At 36.4% G+C, this 25931-nt stretch overlaps 1 protein-coding gene across 2 annotated transcripts in view; it reads left to right on the top strand.

Annotated features, from left to right (window-relative positions):
• The window catches only part of COG6 (component of oligomeric golgi complex 6), a 54967-nt gene extending 29586 nt beyond the window's left edge, over window positions 1–25381 (top strand). For both annotated transcript variants that reach the window (XM_064715529.1, XM_064715537.1), the window contains exons 12-19: window positions 1915–2006; window positions 3684–3801; window positions 12575–12706; window positions 13256–13423; window positions 15375–15482; window positions 16888–16941; window positions 19389–19468; window positions 22990–25381. In XM_064715529.1, coding sequence (XP_064571599.1) covers window positions 1915–2006; window positions 3684–3801; window positions 12575–12706; window positions 13256–13423; window positions 15375–15482; window positions 16888–16941; window positions 19389–19468; window positions 22990–23137 — 900 coding nt within the window. In that variant the 3' untranslated portion in view covers window positions 23138–25381. The remainder of the gene's footprint in view (window positions 1–1914; window positions 2007–3683; window positions 3802–12574; window positions 12707–13255; window positions 13424–15374; window positions 15483–16887; window positions 16942–19388; window positions 19469–22989) is intronic.
• Window positions 25382–25931: the final 550 nt, after the last annotated feature.

The following is a 25931-nucleotide window of genomic DNA, read 5'->3' as shown; positions in this document are numbered from 1 at the left end:
TGAAACACTTATTGTTTCCTGACGGGAAAGGAAAAAAAAAAGTAGAAAAAATCCTGCCTGAGAAGCCCCCAAGCAGAAGAGCTTTGAGACAATGCATAATAGGTAATTAGATAATTACAAGCCACCATGTTCAGAGGAACAACAGTAACTGATTCAGTTTGGAGGAATCTTTTCTACAATATATTGTAGAATGGTTATGCTTACATGCAGTCTAAATTGCCCACATTTCTTACTGATAGTTGATTTGTGTTTTAGGCACTTAAGTGGCTCTTGAATACTCCCTAGTGGTAAATCTTAGCACAGGCCTCTCATTTCAGTTGGAGGTAGGAGAATCCTAAAAAACATTTCTATTAAACTCCTCAGCTTTTCCATAACATTTAAGATGAGTTCAAAGCAAAATGTCTTTGATGCCCTATGTGGACTGCAGGTAGTCTTTTATAGTCAGCTAAGAACAGGACGTACAGGACTAAAAAATCGTAAGAGCTCTGAATCCAAAGCTTCCCCAAACAGATTAGGTTGTATCACTTGCAAATTTTGGCTCTCCAGTGCAGTGAAGACTTCTATATGGGAAGCTGCAGTTCTTCTTTTCCCACTTTGTCTTTTTAATTTTTATTTTTCTCTCGTGATCCTAAAATCTTTTTTTTTCCTTTTCTTCTGCCTGTTCTCTTGTTCACTTTTTAATTATTTTATTTACTTTCAGTTACTCCTTTTTTTTGTTAATGTGTTGTTTTCCCTCTTTTTCCCCTGCCTGCCTTATTCTCTTTTGCTGTACAACTAGAATGTACTCAGTATTCATGCCCACAGGTAACACTGGAGACACTTTTAGGTGACACTGGAGACATATATTTGTATATAGACTTCTGTATATACAAATACATTGAAGAGCAAAGTTCACCTTTGTGTTGAAATAAACTTCATGCATTAAGTATTGTGAATAAGAGTTAAAAAGTATTATTTGCTGGTGGGCTGTGAATTAGATGAAAACTGAAAGGATTGGGAGAACATAATCTTGGTTAGTTCTCCCTACAGCTGGCTCTAAGAAGGGACTGCAGCACATTGTGTTCTATTGAACAGCTAATAACTTGGGAGAGTGGGTGGTGGCTGCTGATCTGTGTGCAGCCCTTTCACACTCAGGCACGTGGGAGAACAATGCAGGGATAAGTCACTGTCCACTCTGCTTCATAAGTGCACAAAGATTGACCCTGGAGCAGCTTTCTGTGACTGGATTGAGACTGTGTGTACCAAGGAGACAAAGGAGAGAAGACATCAGCTGTCCAACTGTAAAGACACTCAGCACCATTTTGTTGTGTAGCCAGCATATCCTGGTTGAGATAAACAATCAACATAGCTGGTTATTAGTTATAAATATTTCTAACTAAATACTGGTCGGAGATATATATGCTCTCCTTTCAGGGAAGAATTTATTCATCCAGGTCAAATTTGTTTCTTAGGCAAAATACCTCATATTTTGGTGTTCTGAATTTCTGCATGATGGCAGAAATCTACTGCTGTAGTTTAATGATTCTGCAGCATTGCAGCCATTCTTGCTGTTCAGTGCTGGGGAAAACTCCACAGTATGTATGTATTGGTATTAATCCATAAAATTATCTAAATATTTTTAAATTTCCGATAACATCAGAAGTCTGTAGGGACTGTAGGATTTTTGGAAGGGTTGTTGCATTTGTAGTTTTTTTAAGTGTGCGTACACCTTTGTGTTTTCAGCCCAGATGCTTGGCAGCCCAGAAGCACTTCAGTTCAAGCCAAACATTGAAGCTAACTGGACATTCTCTTTTAAAATGTATTTCTAATTGAATTTATTTTTCAAAAATCAGAGATATATTGCCTATAAAGTCATAGAAGGCTGGCTTTCAGAATTTATGACCTGAAGAATGTTTGTATTTGTTCATGCTACAGGTTAGAATTGAGCAGGTGATTGTTGCCGAGCCAGGAGCAGTTTTGCTGTACAAGATTTCTAATTTGCTCAAGTTCTACCACCATACAATCAGGTATGCAAAATTACAAAATATTTTAAAAATGCCTTTTTTCCCTAATTGTGTATGTAAGAACAAATTTGCTAGGAAGAGTACTTTTGTTGCTGAGTTGTTGCTCTGCACTATGACGTCAAGTAAAAACATATGGGATAATAAGCAGAAACCATTTACCCATTGCCATTCCTCAGTTGATATCAAAACTGCTTTGGAATACAGCATGAATTTGGCACAATAACTGTTTCTTCATTGTTCTGTGTAGATTCAAATAGTTTACAAAAAAACTCTCCACAACATTTCATATGACAAAGTCAAGTCCCCTTTGAGAAAATGTTACTAAATAAAATTTCTTCAGATTTTTGGGATTTTTTTTGGGTTTGTTTGTTTTTTGTTGTTGTTGTTTTTTTTTTTTTTTTTTAATAGTTGTGTTTTGATAACTTTTTTCCCCTAATTATGCACTCTCTTATCTCACTGTTGAAGATACACTGATCACCTTCCAACCTCTTAGAGGCCACTAGGAATACAGGAACTGCAGAAAAGCCAGAGCTGCTAATTTATATATCATTTATATGCTGTGGCATATGCTGTAGTTCATGTTGGTGAGAAAGAACAGTAGGAGAAATATCTCCCTCCACAGCCCTGGACTGAACTGCTGAGAATCTGAAGCATTAGTATTACTAGTTGAGCTTCTCTGTCTGAAAATACTTCAAATGTTGGGCAGACTGGGATAAGTGGTTCTTGGGCACCTCCCAGCTTATTTAAATTCTTCAACTGTGGTGGCACGACTATTGTAGAACACATGTAATGCCTATTCTTAATTTTATTGTACAAAAATTCTGGAATATTTTGGTCTTGTTTTTCTGTCTCCAAAATTAGCATTTCCCCATGGTTATGAAGCTTGGTGCAATTGAAAATATGATGTTAAAATGGAAGATCTTAGTCAGTCTTATCTGTTGTTTTCTGTCTTGTTAACAGCACAATGTTTAAAGACCGCTGAAGTACCTTCTACTAGCTGAATAATTTCCTCTGCGTAGGGAAGGTGCACCTTACTAATAAACGGAAAAATCAGTTTGAAAAATGATCTCTTAAACTCAAGATTACAATCTGAAAATTGAGATAGAGGTTTAGTCCTATTATGAACCAATGAATTTTCACTGACACTTTGGGACTTAAAAGTGCAATTCCTATAGCCAGAGATAGGGTATATCTGTGAGAGGAGCATAGTCCTGTAGAGCCATTTAAGGGTTATGTGGTGTCTGGGCTAAGTGTGATAGTTTAACACTCAGAATTGCAAGGCATGAATTCTTACAGTTTTGGGGTTGCCCAGCATCTCAGTGCAGAAATGATAACAGGCAGTATGATAGAATATTGTTAACCCTTTTTGTTATGTAATTTGTTTTTGATAACTGAAGTAGATTTATTGCATAAGAAAGCAAAACTCTGGTAAATTTTAGTACTCTACAAAAAAGTGTGCAAGTTTGATAGCCTGTGTTTAATATTTGCTTAATGACATACTTGATGATGCTTGTTCTTACAGTAAGCTTATCTCTTAGCCACTATGGAGAATTTTTCCCTGTAATTATTTGTTCTAAATTTTAAACTTTGAAAATAATAGTTTTTAAAATTATATTTAAGTATCTGACTATCATGTTGTTTCCCCTTTAGATTCATTAAATAGTTTTAATTTTTTTTCAGTGGTATTGTAGGAAACAATGCAGCCACACTGTTGACAACAATTGAAGAAATGCATTTGTTGAGCAAGAAAATATTCTTTAATAGCCTGAGTCTTCATGCAAGTAAACTAATGGACAAGGTTTGTTTCAAAATTGTACATCTTTCATGTTTCAAAACATGCTTGCATTTCCCTTTTGTCTAGTAAGATTACTAGGTAAACAGCTGGTTTATATGTCAGCTTTTCCTAAAGTTGAAGTCTTGTATTTTCAATATTTTAGTCATAGAACTACATTACAAACTTGCTGTTTATATTTTAATTCTAATAATGGTGTAGGTTTTGTAGATAAGTGTCTAAAATCCTGTGGTTAGCAACATTCTTTGGCAGAACAGTTTACATATTTTTAAAATCTACAAGAAGAAACAAAAGTAGGAAATTTTCTTAAGTGCAGTAGAGCAAAGTCAGGCGATTGAGCTGTATCATTTGTATTAATGCATCGTCAGATCAGTAGTTAATTGTGCATCATTCCTTTTCTGAAGTTTCAAGGTATATCCCAAAATGATAAGCTAGGTGAAAAAAAAAAATTTGGGCTTTTCTGTCTATTATAAAAGTAGTTTTACCACATGAAGATTGCTGTAACATTTGTAAATGCATTTCTAAATTATTTAACCTACCAAAAAATGGAAAAAAAAATTACTTCATTTTCCAGAAACTATTCCTTGTGCAGACTTGTAATTTGCTGGCCACTCAGTTAGGTTTTCTGAGTTTTGTCAGTATTGTTCTGTGATTCCAGATGAGTTTTCTCATTCAGCAGAGTCTGTCTGGTCCTAATTTCCTGCCTTTCTGCAGGAGCTGGGGAATGACTTTCTCAAAGAAGCAGTTGTTCCTCCTCTTCTCTCCCAGATACCCCAGTGACCCCTTTCAGTGGTTTCATTTGTTCATTGGTTACTCCTTAGCTGCTACCACCCACAGTCCATACTGCTAAAGTCCTCTTAATGCATTGTTGCTGTCAGGTATTTCCATTTGAATGCAGGATCTTATAGTTCCTTTGCTATTAATGCTTCTTCAAGGATCAGCTAAAGCTGTTCCTAAAGCATGCAATGGACAAGGACTACATGAATTTACCAAATAACGCTTTATTTCCTAATATGTAAGCTAGAATAAAGTTGTGTAAATTTTCCATATATGAAAAGAAATCAGTGATGGACCATAGCAAAAATGTATGACTGTGCTTTGTTTACAAAGTGCTTAAAAAAAATTCTTGGCTTGAAAACATCTCTTTATTCATCTCTTTTTTATTTATTTATCCTGTTGAGTATTACGTCTATACTTAATTAAGATCCAGCATGATTTTCCTACTCACATAACTCACAGTCTGTGAGGTGTTGTTTTGGGTGATACACTGTTTTCAGCTTGGAAATGTGTAGGAATCAGAAGAAGGATGATAAAGGAATTATGATCCCCTAGTCAATAGTGTGTGTTCTTTCTGTTGTCACTGTGAGAAGGTTGTGTATTCCTCTTTGCCCTTCTAGTTCCCCTTCCCTCAGCCCCCAGTCTGGATATAACTGGTTCTAGATGCTGTCATTGTTTTATAAAGTAGTCAAATTTGCTTTTACTGGCCCTAAATGAAGGCAGTGATTGCCCTGCCACCTTCAGTGGTGTTTTATTACAAGTAATGAATGACATACCAAGCCTACCATGTAATGGGGAAAGATCATAATATTGCTCTTTCTCAGAAACACATTTATAAATCAAATCTGAAATGTCAACAATATTACATTGCCTATGTGCCCTATGAAGATCTTTCCTCAGAATATAATTGAGGTCAAAAGCTTAAAGAGATTTAGAGGACTGTTAGATCTATGGGTAACGAAGGCTTCCACAATTATTTACTAATCTGTTCATAAATGTGAGGTTAAACGTGAGGTAACTCTATGTCTGAGAAGAAATCTTCCTGTTCTAACGTGTAGTTCTTGTAACTGAGCTTTCGGAAGTCCTCCGTAGCACCTCATAGTATTACCCTTTGTGAGTGGATTACTGAATTGATAGAATGATGTCTTATCTCTTCATGACTGAAATTAGTTTTTCTTCATAAAAAGTACAAAATTTATAGGCTGATTACACTTAGAGAAACATTATTTTCCATGTGATAAAGATGTTTCTTTTATCATAAATTTAATTCTCTTGTTACTTAGTTTTTGTGTTAGTGTACAGATAAGCAGGTTTTATGCCTTTTCATTTGTCTTTGTAAATTTAGTAGTGAATGTCACAATGCCTTTACATTTTGAGGAAACTGAAGGTTGCTTTTTACCGTGCTTGTTTTAATGCGTGTTCAGACCAAAATTGTGTATATGTATTAGGATTTTCTTCACATCCCAGCCTTTTTCCAGCTTCTTGCCTGTTATGAATGTAATGCAATTGCTTCCAGATATTTTTTTTATTTTCAGAGAAGATTACCCCCTGGAAGATAGACCTTTTGTGCTTACATAGGCAGTTACAAAAGCTTCATTGCTGTTCATGTTGTGCAGCTAGAGAATATTCGCTGGGAAAATTAGTAAATTATTTTTCACTCGAACAGTCTGGGAATTATGGTTTCTTACTTCAATTTAGATTATGCATCTTAAGGCATTGATAAGCCTGTTTCAAAGAATAACAATTGTCCAATACTTTGATTAAAATATGATCCTTAAGATAATTTGAATAATTTTGGAAATACATTAAAATGCAAATGGAATATTCTGAAGTAAAAATAGTTCTATTTCTATATGTTTAAGTGCCTCTTCTGTTTAGATTATTGGAAAGTGGTGACTAGCCTGTCAAGTAGACAGTTTTAACAGTAATATTTCCTCAATGTCATCTGTTGTTGCTGATAATTCTCTTTTTTAATATCTACATTGTATCTAGTAGTTGATAGACCAGAATATGATTTAAGCAAATCTTTCGCTTATGTATAGCTAGTTGGGAACATTTTTTAGACAAAGCAGGTTTCATTAAATATGCTAACTCCTCAAGATTCCAGCCTTAGAATGCAGACAAATGACAGGGTGATAATTGGATGTCCTCATCGCCACAGACAATTTAATTCCCTAGATTATTGATTATCCTGAGTTGAGCATTGTCTTCAATCTGCCTGGGATTTAATTTCTAAAGCACAGTGGGAAACTGAGACTTCAGGCTGTTCTTTCTAGGACAAGAAAATAGCTTCCTCTTCACATCTATTTTTGAGAAGAGTCCTATATTACATAAGGAGTGTCACTAGTGTGGAGGTGTATGGAAGCTTTTAGGCAGTCTTAGATCAGGATTTTCTCTCTTGGTTGTCAAGCCATCGGTGTAAATGATAGAGGGAAATCCCTGGTTACTTCAGAATACTTACTGGTTTGCCCAGAAGCACTTTGCTATGAACTTTTTTTTCATTACATAAGAAAATCTCAAGCATCCTGGTTGGAATCTGAAAATAAAATAGTCAGCAGCTCTAAACTTCAAACTGTTTGTTCTGAGAAAGCTTTTTTTATGGTGTTCTCATTCTGGCTTCTCAGGTAACTCTGTTTGAGCTGAAATCTCTGTGACAGAAATATTCAGCAGACTGCTGGAAAGCAGATCCATTGTTATCAAAGAAATGCAGTGCACAAGGGAGTCTCTCTGGTTCTGACACTTCTTGGAACCTGTCACAAAGATTGGTAACAGTTGTTGCAAAGCCACTTTTTTTTTAGGGTTTAAAATGCCATTCCTGGCTTTGAGATTCTCAGGCTTCTGTAGGGCTCGTTGTTGACATCCTACAGAAGCCGTGCATCACCAGCCTCCTGCTGTGTCACTGAAGGTTTGGTGCATCAGCTCACTGCAGATGCTGTCTCTCCTTCGCCTTAGTGGCTCTTACCCTTCAGAGCCAGTGTTGGGCATTCTTGCCAGTACTTTCTAGTTCTGGTAGCAATTGATTTGTTCTGGATCTTGGTTGAACTAGAATGGTTTTTTGCCAGTATTGGTGTCCTTATGCTGAGAATAATTGTGTCTGTCTTTGTTGCTTTTTAGCTTTTTTGGACCCAGCCATGGGTCTACCAAGAGTGCTAGTAAAGTGGATCAGAATTATCATTAAAGTCCTTATGTATCCTTTTCCATGTTTCTTATCACTTTGTGCTTATAAAAAAATGTATAGGAATTCAGGATTCTGCTTGTGTTACTCGTTGTCTGATTCTAAGAACAGCCCATTACAGATGACCTCTTTACAGAAGATTATAAATCCAGGAGAAAACAGTGAATGAAAAAAATCATCAGAATGACAGAAGGTGTTCCAATGAAACTGGAAGTAAAGTTCAGAGTACCTAATGGAGTGGAGTGGATGGACTGCTCTTGCAGTCCCCTCAGTATGGGAGTTATTTAATATAATGAATCCATTGGTGAGGCATTTTAACAAGTGTGTTAGACCAACTGATGTTAGCATGTTTTATTGGACCACCTGTTAAATTAGGAGAGTGGGAATTTTCAAGCCCACATGTCCTTCCTCTGGTTTCACTAGCATTCCAGAACAATTATTAAAGGAAAGAATAATTGCAAACATTTAATAAAATGGAATGAGAATTATCATAAGGGCACTAATGAAGATTGTGCCAAACTCCAGTCATCTGCTGTCTGAGCTGTTAGAAAACTATTAGTAGAGTATCCCAAATTAAGTTTTGGGATTGTTATTCCTTAATGCTGTTCTTTTTAGAGTAGATGTATGCTAATTAAATGCTGTGATTGCATTATCTTTTAAGTTTGTCAGTGAGAGAGATATTAAAACGTTGCATGGGAATAATTGTAAACTCATCCTTCATAATTTGATTCCTGCCAGAATGAAACCTATTAGGTTTCTGGGAAATCAGATGTGGGGCAGATTGAATAAGACTGATTATTATTGTTGCATTCTGAATGCTATTGTGCTTTTAAATGGATCCATGAGAACAAAGCAAAGCCTAGTGCTCTTTTTCTCCAAGACCAGCTTGATAGCTGAAAAGAAAAGCATGCCATTAGGTATTCTACTTTGTTGACCTCTGTAGGATCCTAATAGGACCAGAAAATCTTATAACAGCTTCTCTGATAAGACACACACTCGGGTTTCTTGGAGTGGTGGTGAATATTGTCTCAGCTGAGGAGAATGGACTCTGCAGTTGATGCTGCTCAGTGTTAACTGACAGCATGAAAAATTCATAACATTTTTACAAGGTTCTCTGTAGTACTTTGGACCCAGGCAGTGGGTTTTTTTTTAAAGACTGTATTTAAAGCTGATTAGGCTCTTATAAAAGCCACTAACCTTCCATTTGAGACTTGTAAGTAGGGCTTTCTCTGTGGAGTTCTGTGTTTTAAATTACCATTTTGTTTTATTTGGTAGTAGTATCACAGAAATAAAGAATGGATGAGTTCAGCAGGAAACTAGAAACCATCTCGTCCGGCCATCTTGCTCATGACACAGACTGTCAGCTAGGGCAGGTTCCCCAGGACTTGCTCTAGCTGTTGTTTTAATATCACAGAGTATAGTCTCTAAAACCTCACTGTGCAGTTGTCTCCAGTGCTTGACTAACCTCACAGTAAAAAATTGTTTTCCTGTGTCTTAATCTGTGCCCATTGCCTCTTGACCTGTTACTGGACAGCACTGAGAAGTGTCTAGCTCTATCTTGATCCCTCACTTCACATATTTATACACATTTACAACATCCCCCCTGAGCCTTCTCTCCTCCAGGCAGAACACAGCCTCTCCTTGTGTGGGAGGTATTCCATTCCCTTCCTGAGCATTGTAACTGTTAACTTTCTAATGTTAAAGTACTGCAGTATATAAAGTTCTGATCAACTGTACAGTATTTTCAGAAGAAAATTTGCCCTTTTTTAAAATGAAACCTTTAATGTAAATGAGAAAGGGAAACAACATACATGCCCACTTCTCAACTGTTGATACTGCCTTTTCTTTTTTCTGTATTTTCCTTTGCTGTTTGTAAAATTCTATAAGACATCCTTTGAGCTACTTGCTTTTATAGACAGAGGAAGCTGCTCTGTTATATGTTTGGAGGAAGATTACTGGCTTGGTAGTATCTGTTCCCCACTGATTAATATGCAGAAAACAAGACAAAAATTTTTCACTAAAGCTTATGTACAACTTTCAGTACCCATTTCAGAATTCATTTCAGTTTTGTATGTTAGATTTTAAAAATGGACAATTTCTTGGGTTTTTTGAAAGGCTGAAGAGCTGTTTGGCATAATTTCTGTATGACTGAACTGATAGTCAAAGCAAATTAGAAACTTAATACTGTGTTAGAGTATGTTTTAATGCAGTTGAACTTGCTGCTGCAGAACTTCCCTAATCATGTTTTAGTTAGCTGCTGTCTAGCTTGCATCTGAAAGAGGTACTTCAAAAGTAGAACTCAGCATGTATTTGAAACCTATTTTTCTGGAAATGGGATAAATTATAATGATCTCTTAGTGCCTGTAGAACATTCAGGGCATCAATTATTTTTTTATTAGAATAGTGATTAGTGCTCATGAGTTGGAGTCCGTAGGTTCCTGCATAAATTTGAAGTGTGAGTTTTTAAATCTTCTTTTTTGATTAAAAAAAAAAAAAGCCCTCACTTTGTATTAATCTGTCAAAAGTTAGAATTTTCAAAATTAATATAGCACTACTTTGATTCTTTTTCTACTTACTGATAGTACTGTCTCTATTGCAGTAGTCAGGAATTTCAGGGTAACCCAAATAAAATTTAGTGATCTAAAATAAATCTTTTTTTCCTTGCAATATTTTCTTCTTCCATTTTGTTGTTCCTTGCACTTACCTAGAAGACAGTGGACAGTAAAGGAACAGCCAAGTGTGAAAGATGAAGCTAATTTAAGGGCTTCAGCTAGCTACCTCAGGAGACAAAAATTCTGTGCAAAGCAGCCTGGAATTATAATTGCCATGATCTATGTGAGTGTTGGAAGTGAAACCTCCATCAAACTCTAGTCTCAAAGTAACACGAAAATATCGCTGAACACAGTCCAGTTCAAGGCTGAGAGTGGGGTGTTCAGGAAACAATCAATAGCCCTAATAATAACAACAAGAAGAAAGAAAAAGTCATTCAGTGCTGTAAATTTCAGTAAACTTTACTGCTGATCAACACTGACTAAGTGCCTCTTTTTGGAGTGCCTCTTACTATTACTTTATTGCTAGAATATTTGTTTCATACTTTCAAGACTGCTTGGACTGAACAACTGTTCTCCGAACCTATTAGTTTTAGCTTTCCATTAGTTCTTTGAGTTCAGTGTACTGTCTTTTGGAAAGTGAGAATAGAGGAACATTTTCTATTCAGAAAGATGAGAAAAGTTTTCATTAAATCTGTCTTGGTAACAGTGTTGGGACATGTATGGTATTTCAAATGTTTCAGAGCACAAGTGTGAAAGTTTGGCCTGGTTTCAAAGAGAGAGATTTTTTTTTTTCTTTCTTTGCTGGCATGTTCATCAGGTATAGATCCATTTCCAGAAGACTGTTATGTTCTGCTCTAAAGATATTTGCTGTGCTCTCCTTGGTTTCTTTGGCCATCAGCCTCTGCCCCTTGGATTTTATTTTTTTTTAAACTTTAAGACTCAAGCATCCATATTACTATGCCATTTATCAGTATTTCTCCTCTGGGAAGGTGTGGAACATGTTGCCCAGGACTTGGAGCCATCCAAAGCTGCTGCCTTTTCTTTAGAGCTGGAGCCTTATGAGCACTGCAGAAGTGCATGCTGCATTGCTCTGCTGTGGCCAGATACCCAGACCGATTCACATGGGCCAGTCCCATCCAAACTTACTTCTCCCTACCTCCTTCTGGAGAGATAATGCCTTTAAGTCTTAACTTACTCTCTATTGCTGAGGGTCTTCTTACTCCCACATGATCCAGCCACATCTGTGTTTGCCCTTGCACGGGCAGAACAGAAGAAGGTGGAAGTGGATTGTTGGCAGAAAGAAATTAGGTGATAGTAAGGGATTGGAGGCAGCAGAAAGCCAGTTTGAGGCAGCATTGGAGACAAAAAGATGCAGCTGTGTTTGGAGTAGAACCTAAGAAATGAGTGTTGGGAAAAAGAGGTGCTAGATCTACAAATGTTTTGTTAAGTGTTTAATGAGTATTTGCCTGTTCCAAAGAAAGGGCTAAAGTACATAAGCCTGGGTTAAAAACAGTATAGCTTTTCAGTCCATTTAGGGGTCCAATTTTCATAATTTGACTTGGAAAGTATATATTTTTTTCTCTATTATACACAAACTTTGTTTCTTTATTTTTTTTTAAACATCTGCATTACCTGCTTCTTACCTTTGCATAAGCCACCATGTCAGTTTGTGTAGTCTTTGCTGTTCATATAGGTCTACGAGTTGGCCTGTGTGCAGTTCATTTGTGTACTGGCAGTAGACAAGGTGTGAGCTTGCTGGGGATTGAGACTGTTGCATTTGTGACTGCAGCTCTCATACTCAGTATCACAGGAGCTGTGCAGTTCTGTCAAGAGCAGCTGCAGCATGGTTCTCACCTCCCAGAGCTCTGCCTGCACTACATTCTGAAGTGTTTGCAGGAGGTCCTGCTCAAAGTGAACTCAGTGGTGCCAGCAAGGTGGCTACTCTTTGGCACCTAATCTAGTAAATGTATTTTTTTTTCACTGCCTAAACCAGTAGAGTTTGGGTTTCTCCACATGGTGAAGTAGGTATAGTCTGAATGAAATGAGAAATTCAGTGTTGCTTGTTTGGCACTGAATTATATGGTTATACTGAAAGCTGCCCGCAGTTATTGTCTGAAATGTGCTAGATTTGTCCAGTGCCAAATTAAAGTTCTTCTCTGTATTCCTATATGTAATTTTGTTATTAGCTCATTGCATTTCTGCTGACAGACTGGATGGTATTTGCTGTAAATGAGATTAATAAAAGCCCCCACAAACAAATAATTTTGTTCCTCAGGTTGAGCTCCCACCTCCTGATCTTGGCCCAAGCTCTGCCCTAAATCAGACACTTAACTTGCTCCGGGAGGTTCTGGCATCTCATGACTCATCTGTTATTCCACTGGATGCCCGTCAGGCTGACTTTGTGCAGGTACAAGAATGTTTGGCTGCTTTGTGTGTGTGAAGAGGAGGGAGAGGGGCAAAAAAAGAATGTGTAAGTTAGCTTTAGTACATAAAGGTAGATGGAACATTAATCTTTTTCTCTGGTCCCATTTTGGAGCTCTCTGTCAAACCAGAGTTTGTAATGTGCATAACAAGGTGACTAACAATATGGATAATTACAGCTGAGTATGGAGTGCTACTCTTAACACAGTATCTAAATTCAGTTATCCAATTACTACTCCATTAAGTAAATACACCCTCAAGATTGCACAATTACCAATTATCTAATCTGGGTTATTCTTCCTCCTGCTAGGCTGGAATCTGTTCTTGTCAGGTTTTTATACTTTCCCCATCCCTGTGGTAGGTGATCACCTGCTGACAAATCCAGTATAAAACTGCTTTCACAGTTGGAAACTCTCATTCCTCTTTATTCTACTTTGGGGAATAAATATGTGATAGAGACAGAATGAGGTTAGAAGCCTCGTGTGACATGATTTCCTCCCTCCCCTCCCTCTTTTCTGTGTGTTTGCTGTTTTAGGTTCTGTCTTGTGTGCTAGATCCATTGTTACAGATGTGTACTATGTCTGCTAGTAATTTGGGCACAGCTGATATGGCAACCTACATGGTAAATTCACTTTACATGATGAAGACTACTCTGGCTCTCTTTGAATTCACTGACAAACGTCTAGAGATGTTGCAGTTTCAGGTAAGCTTTAGCACCCCCAAAAGAAAATTAATTCATTCCTGATTTTCGCACACTGTAAGTTGTGCTGTGAATATATTTATCTTAAAATCAGCCCAAAGCCAACATTATCAAAATCAGGGAAATGGACTAAGAGGGCTTCTTATCAGAAACCATGAGCAGATAGCATGTTTCATTTTAAACAAGACAGAAGATTAGTACAAGATTTGGGTTTGTTTGGTTTAGTTGCAGATAAACCCAGACCAGTGAACATTTTCATTATCATAATCATTCTAATATTTATCTGCAAACTGTATGAGAAGAAGCAAATGGAAATTGTAATCACAACCAAATGGCTGACTATATTCCATCATGCAGTTAGTTCATCATCTACTGTAAGATCATCATCTATTTTGTACTAGAATATTGTGTAGCTGAAGTTACTGCTTCAGTCCTGCTTTCTGCCTCTCTTTTCTCATTTGTTTGGTTTCCCCTCACATCCTGGGATAGTAGTTCATACGTGGTGCAGTTTTGAAATGGAAGTCAAAATTTAGAAACTGTTGACATAAAAAAAACTTGGCCACTGCCCATTTATATTTTACTATGTGAATATGTCTGCAGTTTATCTCAGGAGGGCCTTGGGAGCTGAGGGGCTTGAAAAAAGTCACAAATACTTATTTGAAGGGATCAGCAAGGATTGGCTGAGAGCCATTTTTCACTTTCTAATCCTAATCAGAATTTCTAGCACTTTTAGCTCTGAAACAAGCAAACAGACAACCTCACCAAACTGGCTGGGTATTTCTAATTTCTTTTATCAGAGTTCCTTTCACAGTAAATGTTGCAATTGATTTATTCTTCAGAAAAGCAACAGAGCTGAAGCTTACACTTTTAATACCATTTACTTTCTTCAAACATTTTACAAATACAGGAACAGACTGAAAAAAAATCTTTAAGATTATACATAAGTAGGTTATTCAAGTGGAGTTAGAATGGCATATTTAATAGGAGAAATGCTTTTCATAGAAAAATAACTCGCTAAGACAGTTAAAAACTACAAATTGAAATATTAAGATTTCCCTTCTGATTTAAAAAAGTAAAGTGTATTCTAAACAATTTTAGGAGGTAAAAAGGTGAACTCTTTAAGTATCAGACAAAAGAATCTTACCTTTTACTAGACTTTAATATATTATAATATTTTTCTTTTCTTTAGGATTGGAAGAAAAGTTTGTGGGGTAGTTATCTGTAAAATGGAGTAATAATATATATATAACCAAATGTCTGAGACTGCTCAAACTGAAAAATGATTGCTGCTGCTGTGACTGGATTTAGGCATTAGGTTTTCCTGCAAAGTAAAGGTTATATTAAGAATGTAAAATACTCTTAAAAGTTTTTTCATATGAAGATAATTAAAACAATGCAGATAACTGTAATATCATTGTCTATTGTTTTTTCAGTTGACTTTTTTTCAAATACATGTTTATCAGTATTGAATTTAAAATCAATTCTGAGTATGATTTAGTTTCAGTTTTATTTTCCTTGTGAAAGACTGTTTCTTGTTTATTGTAAAACTGCCATGTTATTGTCAGTATTTTCAATAAGAATGGAATTGTTTTTAAAACATACTTTCAGAGAATTATAGCAAAATAAAATTATATAGGAATTTTTAAGATCAAGGCTACAGTCTTCATTTTTGGTGGTGTTGTATTTACAAATACAAAAAAATAGGTTCTTTTATTAGTCAGACATGAAAGAATTCTCTGCATTTTTATTATTGGTTGCTTGTAATATTAAAGATTTTAAATGGATAAAATAATTACTCTGTATGTAATTGTAGTATTTCCTTGTTTGTCGATCACTCTCCTTATTTGTGTATTTTTTTCTTTTTATTTGTGTTTCTAGACGTTTTAACCCCAGAACTTGTTACATTTAATATTCTCACACACTCTTTATAAATACCTTATGCTTAACATTTCAGATTGAAGCTCATTTAGATACACTCATAAATGAGCAAGCTTCCTACGTGCTAACGAGAGCTGGTCTGAGTTACATTTATAACGCTCTGCAGCAGCACAAACCAGAGCAGGTGAGCTTACAGAATTTCCATGTTAAAGGGGGTACCACACACTTGCCAACTAGTAGAATTTTGGCACTAATGTTTTTGCAAATTGACCTTCCTCTGAAAGCAAAGGTTTGGTAATGTTTGTTTTTCACATGGGACCAGGACTATCAGACACAGGCACCTTGCAGCTACAGCTTTTTTCACTGTGTATTCAGGAGGCATAGCAGGGTTGGCGTGCAACAGTCCTGTCTTGTACAATCTGAATCTGAATGCCAACACTCCCATGGCACCTAGGACATGTTAGACTTGCTGTGTGTGTAAGCAGCATTCAGCTTCTTCATTGCTTCCATGCATGGAGTCCATAGATAGCTGCATGCATTTGGTAATTGCTGCTTTTTTTCTTCTGTGGAAAACTGGCAGATGAGTTTGGTAGTAGTTTGAAATAGTTTCTTCTTTCGCCCTTATTTGTTGCTGTAGCTATTCTAGTACCAAGACAGTGAGATTCTCAAAGTGAAAACTTGAGATTTCTTAGAGGAGCTGAAAACTGGAATTCAGAGCTCACGCTCTCCCTTTCTTGTGAAGCACAGTTGCAGTGTGGTAGGTGTTAATACAGCCCTTCTTCCCTTCAGCTGTGCTTATGTCCTTTTGTGATCTTTTGTAGATTTTAAAAAATAGTGTTTTCTGGAGAAAGCAGAACTCTGTTGGAAAGCTTTATGTTGTTTCTTCAGCTAATAATTTTGCATGAAGTGCCTTAACAGATTTTTATGTATAAAGATGAATAAATAAATGTGTAAATAATCTGATTAATAACTCAACTTGGTTTTCTATTCACAAGCCTAGCTCCTGTTTTAAAACCAATTTCAAGTTGACTAGAGCAGATTGTTAATGGGATGTAGCAATTTTCATTTCTCTCCGTACAGCTGCCTGGCTGCAGAGGTGGTGATGTTGCAGAATTTCCTAGGGGGGTTAGGAGCATTTGTGCATTGTACTGCCATACCAGCACAGAAGGTTTACTGGGAAGCAGGTCTGAATTCTTCATGGTCCAAGAACAGATAGATAGAGCAAGGTTGTTGTCTCTTAAGTCCAGATTTTCAAGGGGATATAGCCAGTTTGCAGTTCAGTTTTAATTCTAGACCTTGTGGAAGGCTATATTTGGCTTTATTTAATGGTGAAGAAGGAAGAAAAGGTTTTAAAAGGACATGTTGAGAATTCCATATTCTCATCTTTTAATTTAAGGGAATGGTAGAATACAAATGAGCTGTTAACAGCATTTCAGTACTGAAATTGTGATAGTTTCCAAACATTAAGATCCTGTTAGCAGGACCAAATAAAAATTAACTACTGAATCGATTGTAGACTTTATTATTTATCTTTTTCTATATTCTAGTATGACCTTTTTTTATCCCCTTGTTTGCTTATGGATTCTTAGGGTCCTCTTTCAAATTTGTCAAGTATGGATTCCGTGTCCCTGAAGGTTGCAATGGTAAGCGTTTATAACTTTTATATTATGGTGGTGATAGCTGTGACATGGTAAAGAATACTGTTAATTATGTGATTAGAAGATATTCATCTGTAGTAGAAGATATTCATCTAATCAGTCCTAGTCTTTAGGAATAGATGAATTGCATGTCTGGGAATACTTTCTTCATTTGTAGTAATTTGACCACTTGAAATAATAAATACATAAATTATTTCTGAAGAGGTAGTAGTAGAATATTTTTTTCTAAGCCTTGAGAAGCAGATCTTTACTTAGAAGAATGCTGTCCCATGAGTCATCTTAAATTGCTAAAAGCAAATACTTAGCTCTAATTAGTTTTAATCACCAAAGTTTCTTTTTTTGCCTCTGTGCTTTGAAATATAGGTTCTGCTATCATTTATAATCTTAGTCCTAAGGCTTTGATTTTATGCAAATAGTTCAGCTTTACTCAGAAGTTAGATTCTGGGTATATGTCACAGTTACGGGTTTTTTAAGTTGAAAGCTACAATATATTTTAAAGCAAATTATCAGCTGATACTTTTTCTTAGAGTGTGTGAAGGCTGTTTTGCATAGAGATAGCAATACCACAGTTTAGTAGGCAATAATGTATAATGTCTCACTCTTCCTCCTTAGCCAAATTTAGCTTTATTCTAAAAGTTTAACAGTAAAGACCTGCTCATACAGCAGTGTATGTACACACCCATGGAAACAAAAGAGAGTTTAAAAGATTTTTTAAAAAACGTGTATGTTGAATGCATCCCAATTATGATAGTGTAACCCATTTTTTTCTGTTCAGGATTTAAACCACTAATTTCGCAAGCTGATTGGATGAACAGGGCTCTGGCACAGAGCACTCAATGGTTTACTCATATCAGCATGCATTCTTATTAAAACTTAGGAATTTTGCATTTAAAATATCTTCTATTTATCATGGTCTTGTAGACTAACAACAAATTTAAAGGCTGCAGCCTGGGGACCTTCTCTTTAAATTATACATATGTAGCTCTATTATCTGTAGTAGTACATAATAATTTCCCTTGAATAGTTAAGACAAGAATCCAGCAGTTTATTTTTTTCATTACTTAACATCATCTTCTGTGAACACACTTTAACCAGAATGGAACCAAGTATGCTGAAATCAAACCTGCGTAAATCCCATCTATCAGCCAAATCTATTGGCTTCTCAGAATTTAAACCAGGGGGGAGTACTTGCAGGCAGATTCACTGTCTCCCATTTATGCTTGAAAGTTTTCCAGGTTCCAGCCTTCTAAGTTGCTCTTGCATGCTTGCAAATGGGGTGCTTGTTAAGTTCACACCCCTCTCAGCAAAAGCTCCCTTGCTTTCCAAACAAGGACAGAAAACCCCAAAAAATTATTTTGTAAGAATTGTGACTTCATTACTCATTTTTGTCTATGTTTTGAATGACGGATTGATGGGGATTTTAGGATTTACCAGCTTGAGAATATTCATTCAGTGAATGAATGAACAGGAAAGTTGCCATCACTAGATAAGCTTACTTAGGGCCTTGTCTTAGTGAGTAATTCCAAGGATTTTACACAGGTTTTTTTGGTTAATCTGTTCAATATTTGATGACATTTCTGATAAGAGTTTTTTCTCTCACTATCTAATTTAAATGCTTCTTAGTGTATTATGTGTTCAGTATTCCTTGTAGTTTCACCTGTGAGGAGAAGGTTTCATCTTCTCAGTAGTCACCCATTTGACCACCCAGTCACAGAATGGTTTGGTTAGGAACAGGCCTTAAGGACCATCTTCTTCCAGCATTCCTGCCATGGGCCAGGAGTATTTTCCACTGGACCAGGTTGCTCAAAATCCCATCCAGCCTGGCCATGAACACTGCCAGGAATGGGGCAGCCACAATTTTTCTAATTGACTGTTGAAGATGGAAGTAATGTTTTTTTCTTAGAATCAAAGCACTGCTCTTCTTATCACTATATTCTGTGAGAAAGAGAAGTAGGCTTAGAAGCAGTTCAAGAAGCCTGAAGTGAAGGATTTGCTTTTTATTTTTCCAAGCATAAGCAGCGACTCCCTGCCAAAAAGTAAAAAGAAACATGCAAAAAGAATCAAGCAACATGTCTAATTTGGACAGAATAGATAGAAGATAGCTCTGAAGCTGTCTTGTATTCCCTCTGCATCGCATAGACTTGGTGTGATCTTCAGTGATGTATAAGTACCTGCACCACATGCATAGGAAGCTTAGATGGATAATTATAGAAGCTGGATTCTCATTATTTGTCCTCCACTCATATGCCTCTGAGTCAGAAACAAAATTTTGGTGGCAGAAGTACTGAAGTCAGTAATTTGTTTTGGACAATTAAGTTATGTCTTTTAGTGTAATCAGTGATGTTTTCAGAAATTGTGGTTTTTACCTATTTTTGTGTAATAGCAAGGTGTTGATCCCATAGCAGTGTTGATCCCATATTCTCCTCTCGCAGGCTCAATTTGATCGCTATCTGTCTGCTCCAGATAGTCTGTTAATGTCCCAGCTGAACTTCCTTCTGAGTGCCACTGTGAAGTAAGTACCTTGCCTCTGAATTTCTGTTAGGCCTGAATAATGATCGCAATCACAAAGATGAATTTGATTAGGTTTTAGTGAATCATGATGAGAATTCAAGTTATCAGTGGTGATACTATTTGCATTGTCCTTCAGGTCACAATTCATTTGTGTTCTGACTCTCCTCTTTTTGAACAGGCAGTGAAGAGTATCTAATTCTGTAACTTTCTGAAGTAGTTACCTTTGATTTAAGAGACACCATCAAGATGAATTACATTTTGAACATACTCTGCTGTGTCAGCAGTTTTTTGTCAACTTAGTTGTAAATTGGTTTAGAACTATTTTGTAAGCTTTCCAAAGACAGGTGAAATATATAATTCTCCAAGTTTTCTTTTATCCCACTGCTTTGTCAGTTCTAGAGTTTTCACCTTTGTTGTCTTCTGCTGTAGAATATTGGCATTCTGTCTCATTGAATATTTTGCTGAGATTATTTTACTTTTCACCTAATGTATTTTTTTAGAGATTTCTTCTTTGAAGTATGGAAGTAAGAACTTCATTATTTATCTCTTACTTTGTTTTTTGACTATAACTGAACCCTAAGGCTAGGGAAAGTGCCATGAATTTCTTTCCAATTAAATGTGAACCACATGAAGACTTTCTGTGGTACTTAAACTCAGAGAATTATATGTTGCACTGATCAAAAACTTTCCTTGACATTATTTTTCACACTTTGTGAAGAATGCAGGTAACCAAATATACCAGAAACTGAGACAAGTACATCACATTTTACATAATGCAACAGTATTTGGAGTTTCATTATTAGTGCTTGTCCTCACTGGGGTTGTATTACAGCAGCTTGCAACTAAAAAGTGATGTGTCAAGGGAAAAATAGTTATTGTTGGGAATTGAATAGAACAGTTTGTTTGGAATGACCTACAGTGATCAACTAGTCCAGCTGCCAGGTTGTCGTGCTGCATTGCTCAGGTTCTCTTCATCCAAAGACTTCCAGTGTCACACCATACAGGTGGAGCAATGGCAGGCCACAGGGAATGCTGGTGGTTTTCAGCTGGCATTGAGTGTCTCTGCCAGATTTACCATTCCCACAGCTCAGCTGCAGAGCTGACCCTGTTGTGGGAGAGCTCTACTCTCTGTGCAGATCAAACAGAGTAGCTTGACCAGTATGTCATTGAAACATCACAATTTCTACTTCTCAGTGTCAGGGCATTAAACCTGTATATCTCTTGATATATTTTCTTAAATGTAGGTCTATTTAAAAATTGTAATGAGAGTAAATGTATTTTGAAGGCCTCAACTTTTCATTGCTAATACAGAGGTAATTTTAAGAGGTAGACTCTATGCTACTATAATGACTCTGGCACAGTGAAATTACTTAATCAATCCTTCTGTCAGATTGTTAGTTATGTAGGCACTCTTAGCCTATCCCATTGATAAGCTTTTTAAACCTCTCAGCACATGTTAAGCTGAATTCATATCATCTTGCAGCAGGGGACAGTTGAGAGGTAAGAGGGAAGCCTTTTGTGAGGGTGATTGCTACAGCTGCTTCAACTCAGCTAACATGTGGAAGTTTATTAACCTGCTATGATCAGTGCTGTAGGTCAAGTTCTGCTCAGAATGAAAACAAATCAGTTAGCCCAGTAGCCTTCAAACAACTAGCTTAAAACATAAACAATCCTTCTGAAATTTAAATACCCCTTTCCAGAGGTGCTTGTAGAATCAGTGTTGATAGTCAATATTTTTGATAGTAAGTAAGCCTTGAAAATTCTGAATTTTCTCAAAATTCAAGCAAAACATTTAACCAGGTCTATAATTTTAATCCCTCTCTATAGTAGTTGAAATTTTCAATTTTGAAGACATTTTTCTGAAATCAGATAATGGAGATCTGTAACCTATGAGGGCTTTGGTTCTCAGAATCAGACCACATGCTTTGATGAGGACCAGTGTATTATATACTCGTGGGCAATGTCATTTAAGCTTTGCAACTGTGGAGAACATTCCTTCCAACATTACCATTGCATGCTCTTGTCTTTGAAATTCCTTCACTCATTTAAAAAGCCTTAAGCTATGTATTCATATGGTTGTTGGTCTTGAAAAGATCTTTTCATTCGTGTTGGATCACAGAAACTGAATGCTGGAATTACTATTTTTAGCAAGTGCTGCCATTTGTGTTGGTAATAAATGTATCACGTTGTTATGGCAACTGAAATCCTAATGTACTGATTAATGACACTGACATTATTTGATTGAACAACACATGTGATTCTGTTCTGTTCTCTGAATATTTTAACAAACTTTTTTATTTTTTCATTTGGTGCATTAGTTCTGCGCAAATTCAGTGTGCAATGCTTTCATAAAAGATTTTCATGTTACAGTACCTTAGTGATCCCAAGCTGAGGTCAGAGATAGTTGTCTTACCTGAACACCCTGAATATGTTTCCCTTATAATAGTGGGTTTGAATTTGTTATTATAAGGACAGTCTATTTTTCAGGTATTCTAATGACCTAGTAGTACTGGCAGTTGAGGCTGTATGTAAAAAAACTGGATACTGTGTGTCAGAATAAAATGCAGGTTTGATCTTCTAATCTGCTTTCTCATAGCTTCTGTTCCTTAATGTTTCCTGTAAAGACTAAGATTTTTGTGCTTGATCTTTGAAATTTCTTTAACTTGTCTATTCCCAACAGTCTGTGAATTGAGCCCTGATTTTAGTGGATGCAGTTTTGTTGTCTTTGTTTCTCTGCTGCATATTACAGCAGGGCTGGAACTGTGGTTACCTTGGTTTCTTCAGCTTCTGCTGGAGTTCCCGTTGCATGGGTTTGACTGTAAAATAGTTGCAGCTGCTGTTCCTAATAGATAAAAATTCATCTGCTACTGTAAGCACCATCACCATAATGATTAAAGTAAACTGATTCAATGGGCAATGTAAAATAAAATTATTAGGTTGTCTTTAAAAAATATTAAACTTTCCAGTTAAATTTAGCATTCAGTCTCTGTGTTCTTACTCGTTTATCTCAAGAGAAAATAATAGGACACAGACTTCATAGCATTGTTGGTAAAAGGTTGTGTTTTAAATCTCTGACCACTATCACTAGTTTTTGTCTGATTATGGAATCATAATGGAATCTTGCTGTCAAGATAAAGCAAATAGAATATATTTGCTAGTAGGTGAAAAAGAAGTGTGTATTTACAAACATAGTGAGAAGCCACTGGAGGTAGAAGATAGATCACTAAGTTTATCAGTCTTTTGAAGGATACAGGTGAGTGCAGGTGGGAAACGGGTGTTTGCAAATTAAATCCTTCTATTAGCTTTTGCTTGACTGTAGAAATAAAGAAATTCCTGTCTTGGTTATCAGGTCATAGATGTGAGTTTATCTGTGTATGATACAATGAGAGAAAGAGCCCTCTTTTTTTAAATTTTTAATGCTTATTTTTAATGTAATTTTTAATGTATATCTTTAATTCCTTATTTGTACTACAGTTATATTCCCTACAAGTTGCAAATTATGTTATTTGTTTTGGTTTTTAGAGAGCAGATAATAAAACAGTCAACAGAACTCGTCTGCAGGGCTTACAGTGAGTTATATGCAGCTGTGATGGATCCTTCAAATGAATACAAGGATCCAGAGACCATCCTACACAGATCTCCTCATCAAGTTCAGGCACTCCTTTCATAGTCTTGCGTCCCCCAGATTAATCAGAATCCATAATTCTGTATTTCTTGAGTATTTGCATTGAATTATTTTTCTGCTTTGAATTTGGATGTGTAACTGTATAGTTAAAATATGTAGGAATGCAGTTTTCTTTAATCTGCTTTGCAGAAGTCTAGTCTTCCCTGTGTCTTTGAATACTTTCAATAGGCCAGAAAATAGAATATAGATTGAAAATTATTTTAATGTATTTCTCTGATGGAAGTGGACCTTGACAATGTGCAATCTCTTTGAAAAAGGAGAAAAGCTTTTTTCCTTGCTGTACATAATCCTTTCAACTACAGATTTAACCAGTGTCTGTTATGACCTCACAAATATTTTTATTTGCTCTATTGTCTGTTCTCTCACTTTTTCTCAGCCTGCCATGAGTAAAGACCGATCACTGAAATTTTAATACAACTGATACACTTTGAATGACTCATGCATCACTTTGCAGCTCATAAATCATTTCAGAGTACTTGATGCTCTTTTGCAAATCCTGTTGATAAAATCTTTGAGGCAAAATTTGTGTGGTGTTTTTGCAATATATTATCTGGTGTTTTCTGTCAGGAAAAGAAATGTTTGAACTACACGCTTGTATATAAACTGGAAGTTATTGCTTTAAATTATTTTTATAATTCTGTTTTACTGGAAGGGTTTTGGTTTAGTGCAGTTGTTTTCAGTAAGAATCCTTGTATCAGCTGAAGCATGCTGATCTCCTAAAGCTGGGACCAGTAACAATGTAGGTTAGGAAAGTGGTTTGTACAGCAGTATGGCCATTCCTCCCTCACGTGTACATGATTTTTGTTTTGTTTGTTTTTATATATGGAAAAAATCCATCTGCTCTAGTACAAGTATTTACTCAGTTCATAATCCACTAAGAGATTTTCATGGTTTACATGACTTGGGATTTTGTAGGAGAGCTGAGGAGTGTAGAAGTCCCAGTCTGATGCATAGAAAGCCATAAGTGAAGCTTTCATTTCCTTCCTGCTTTGGTGCAAGCTGAAGCTTGCCTGTGTAGAAGCTCTGATATTACAGAGTTATGATTTAGGGGACTTCTGCTTCCAGGAAAAGAGGAAAGAAGTAGGATATTTGTTCTCCTTTGGGTCTTGTGATAATTATGTGCCAATTCCTTAAACATAGTTACTTTTTATTTTTTATTGTTAAAAGAGAAACCTTCAGGAAACAAAAAGTTAATAAAATGGATTTGTGACTAGGTTTTTTGTTTCATTTAAAGGATAATTTAAGCAAACTGTTTTGTTGGAAGCATTTTGCTTTTTCTTCTCTTTGTTACTGTAGGAGTGCCACAGAGTTATTACAGTTGCCTGAGTTTAGTCTCACATTATATGTGGCTTCTTTTATGTACATCAAGAGGGAGAGGAGCAGTCATTCATATTGAATAACTTATTTTACTTTTATTAGTAGTAATAGTCCACATATAAAATACATACTTAGTGGCAGCCAAGTCTGCAGCTTGGTGTATGCTTGCAAAAGAGCAAGACATAAAGAGCAGCAGCAATACATTTTAGCCTTTTGGAAGACTCATTGCACAAAATGCATTCAGTGCCCTCAGAAAGCAGCTTCTGTGGTAATGCCACAATAAAGCAATAGCTCCTTTTCCAAATGGGAGTAATTTGTTGGTATAGAAAGTGTAAGTGTCCCTGGAGTTCTTGGGCCAGGTATAAATCTTTCTGTAAATATGAATGTTAGATTTATTCTGTTTAAAATCTCTAGACCTGTAAGACAAAAAATTCCAGAAGCTTAGAAAAGCTCTAATGGAAAATTACCAGGTAAGTCTCTTTATATTACTGAGGTTTTGCATTGCCATATTATACCTTCAGGTGGCTGTTCACTGTTGTTTAATAATGTTAATATTGCTTAATATGCCTGTAATTATTATCTAATATATGAAAATTACATCAGTTGTGAAAGGACTATAGATTAGCTTGAGAGCATACTCATAAGAGTGAATTTTCTCCTGAAATAACGCTCGACCTCAGCCTCCAATAATCAGTAGCCTGCATGAGGATTGGTAACAAGTTGCTTCCTATCTTTGATTCTATGTAGAGACTTACTCATTATTTTGTCTTCTCTTGGTAAAAATGCAAAAGCTGTAAAAGTTGTAGTTTAGGAAAATTAAAGTCAATTGCTAATTTTGGTCTGTGCAATTAAAGTTAATGACCAATGGTCACAAATAAGAAAGGGCATAAATAAAAATATTTGACTTACTGACTCTGTCTTCCATGTTTTTACTTTCTCTTGCTTCCCTTCCTATGAGTAGGAAGGAAAATGTGATTAGATTTTGATCTGCCTTTCCATCTTGGCATTTCTGACCCTTTTATTTTACAAATTCCCAGGATTTCCACACTAGGAACCTTGAAGCTGCAGTCCCCTGATCAGCTAGAGGATCCACTGCAGTAAATGAAATCTCTCTGGGTGTTGGTACTGGCCTGTTTTCAGACCAGTTGCTGCAGCTCTGACTTGAGCATCCCATGCCAGAAGAGATGCTCCCGTGCTGGGCTGAGTCAGTCAGCCCTTCTGCTGTTGGTCCTTGTCACTTTTCCTGGAGGGACATGGCTTTTCCTGGAGAGAGCAACTCCCCACTCTGTGCTGGGCAGTGATGGGGGAAGGTGGGAAAAGAGAGGGGTTTGCGCACTGCCCACAGCAGGCAGCACTCCCTGCCTGTGACACCCTGACAGCGCCGTTCTGAGAACAGATGTGTTGTCTGGTACAAAGAGCACTTTCCTGGGAAGTGGGAGAGCTGGGTTCTGGGCCAAAGGAG

The sequence above is a fragment of the Zonotrichia leucophrys genome, chromosome 1 (genome assembly GCF_028769735.1).
Source record: "Zonotrichia leucophrys gambelii isolate GWCS_2022_RI chromosome 1, RI_Zleu_2.0, whole genome shotgun sequence".
Taxonomy (NCBI): domain Eukaryota; kingdom Metazoa; phylum Chordata; class Aves; order Passeriformes; family Passerellidae; genus Zonotrichia; species Zonotrichia leucophrys.
This window is presented reverse-complemented; position numbering and strand designations above follow the sequence as displayed.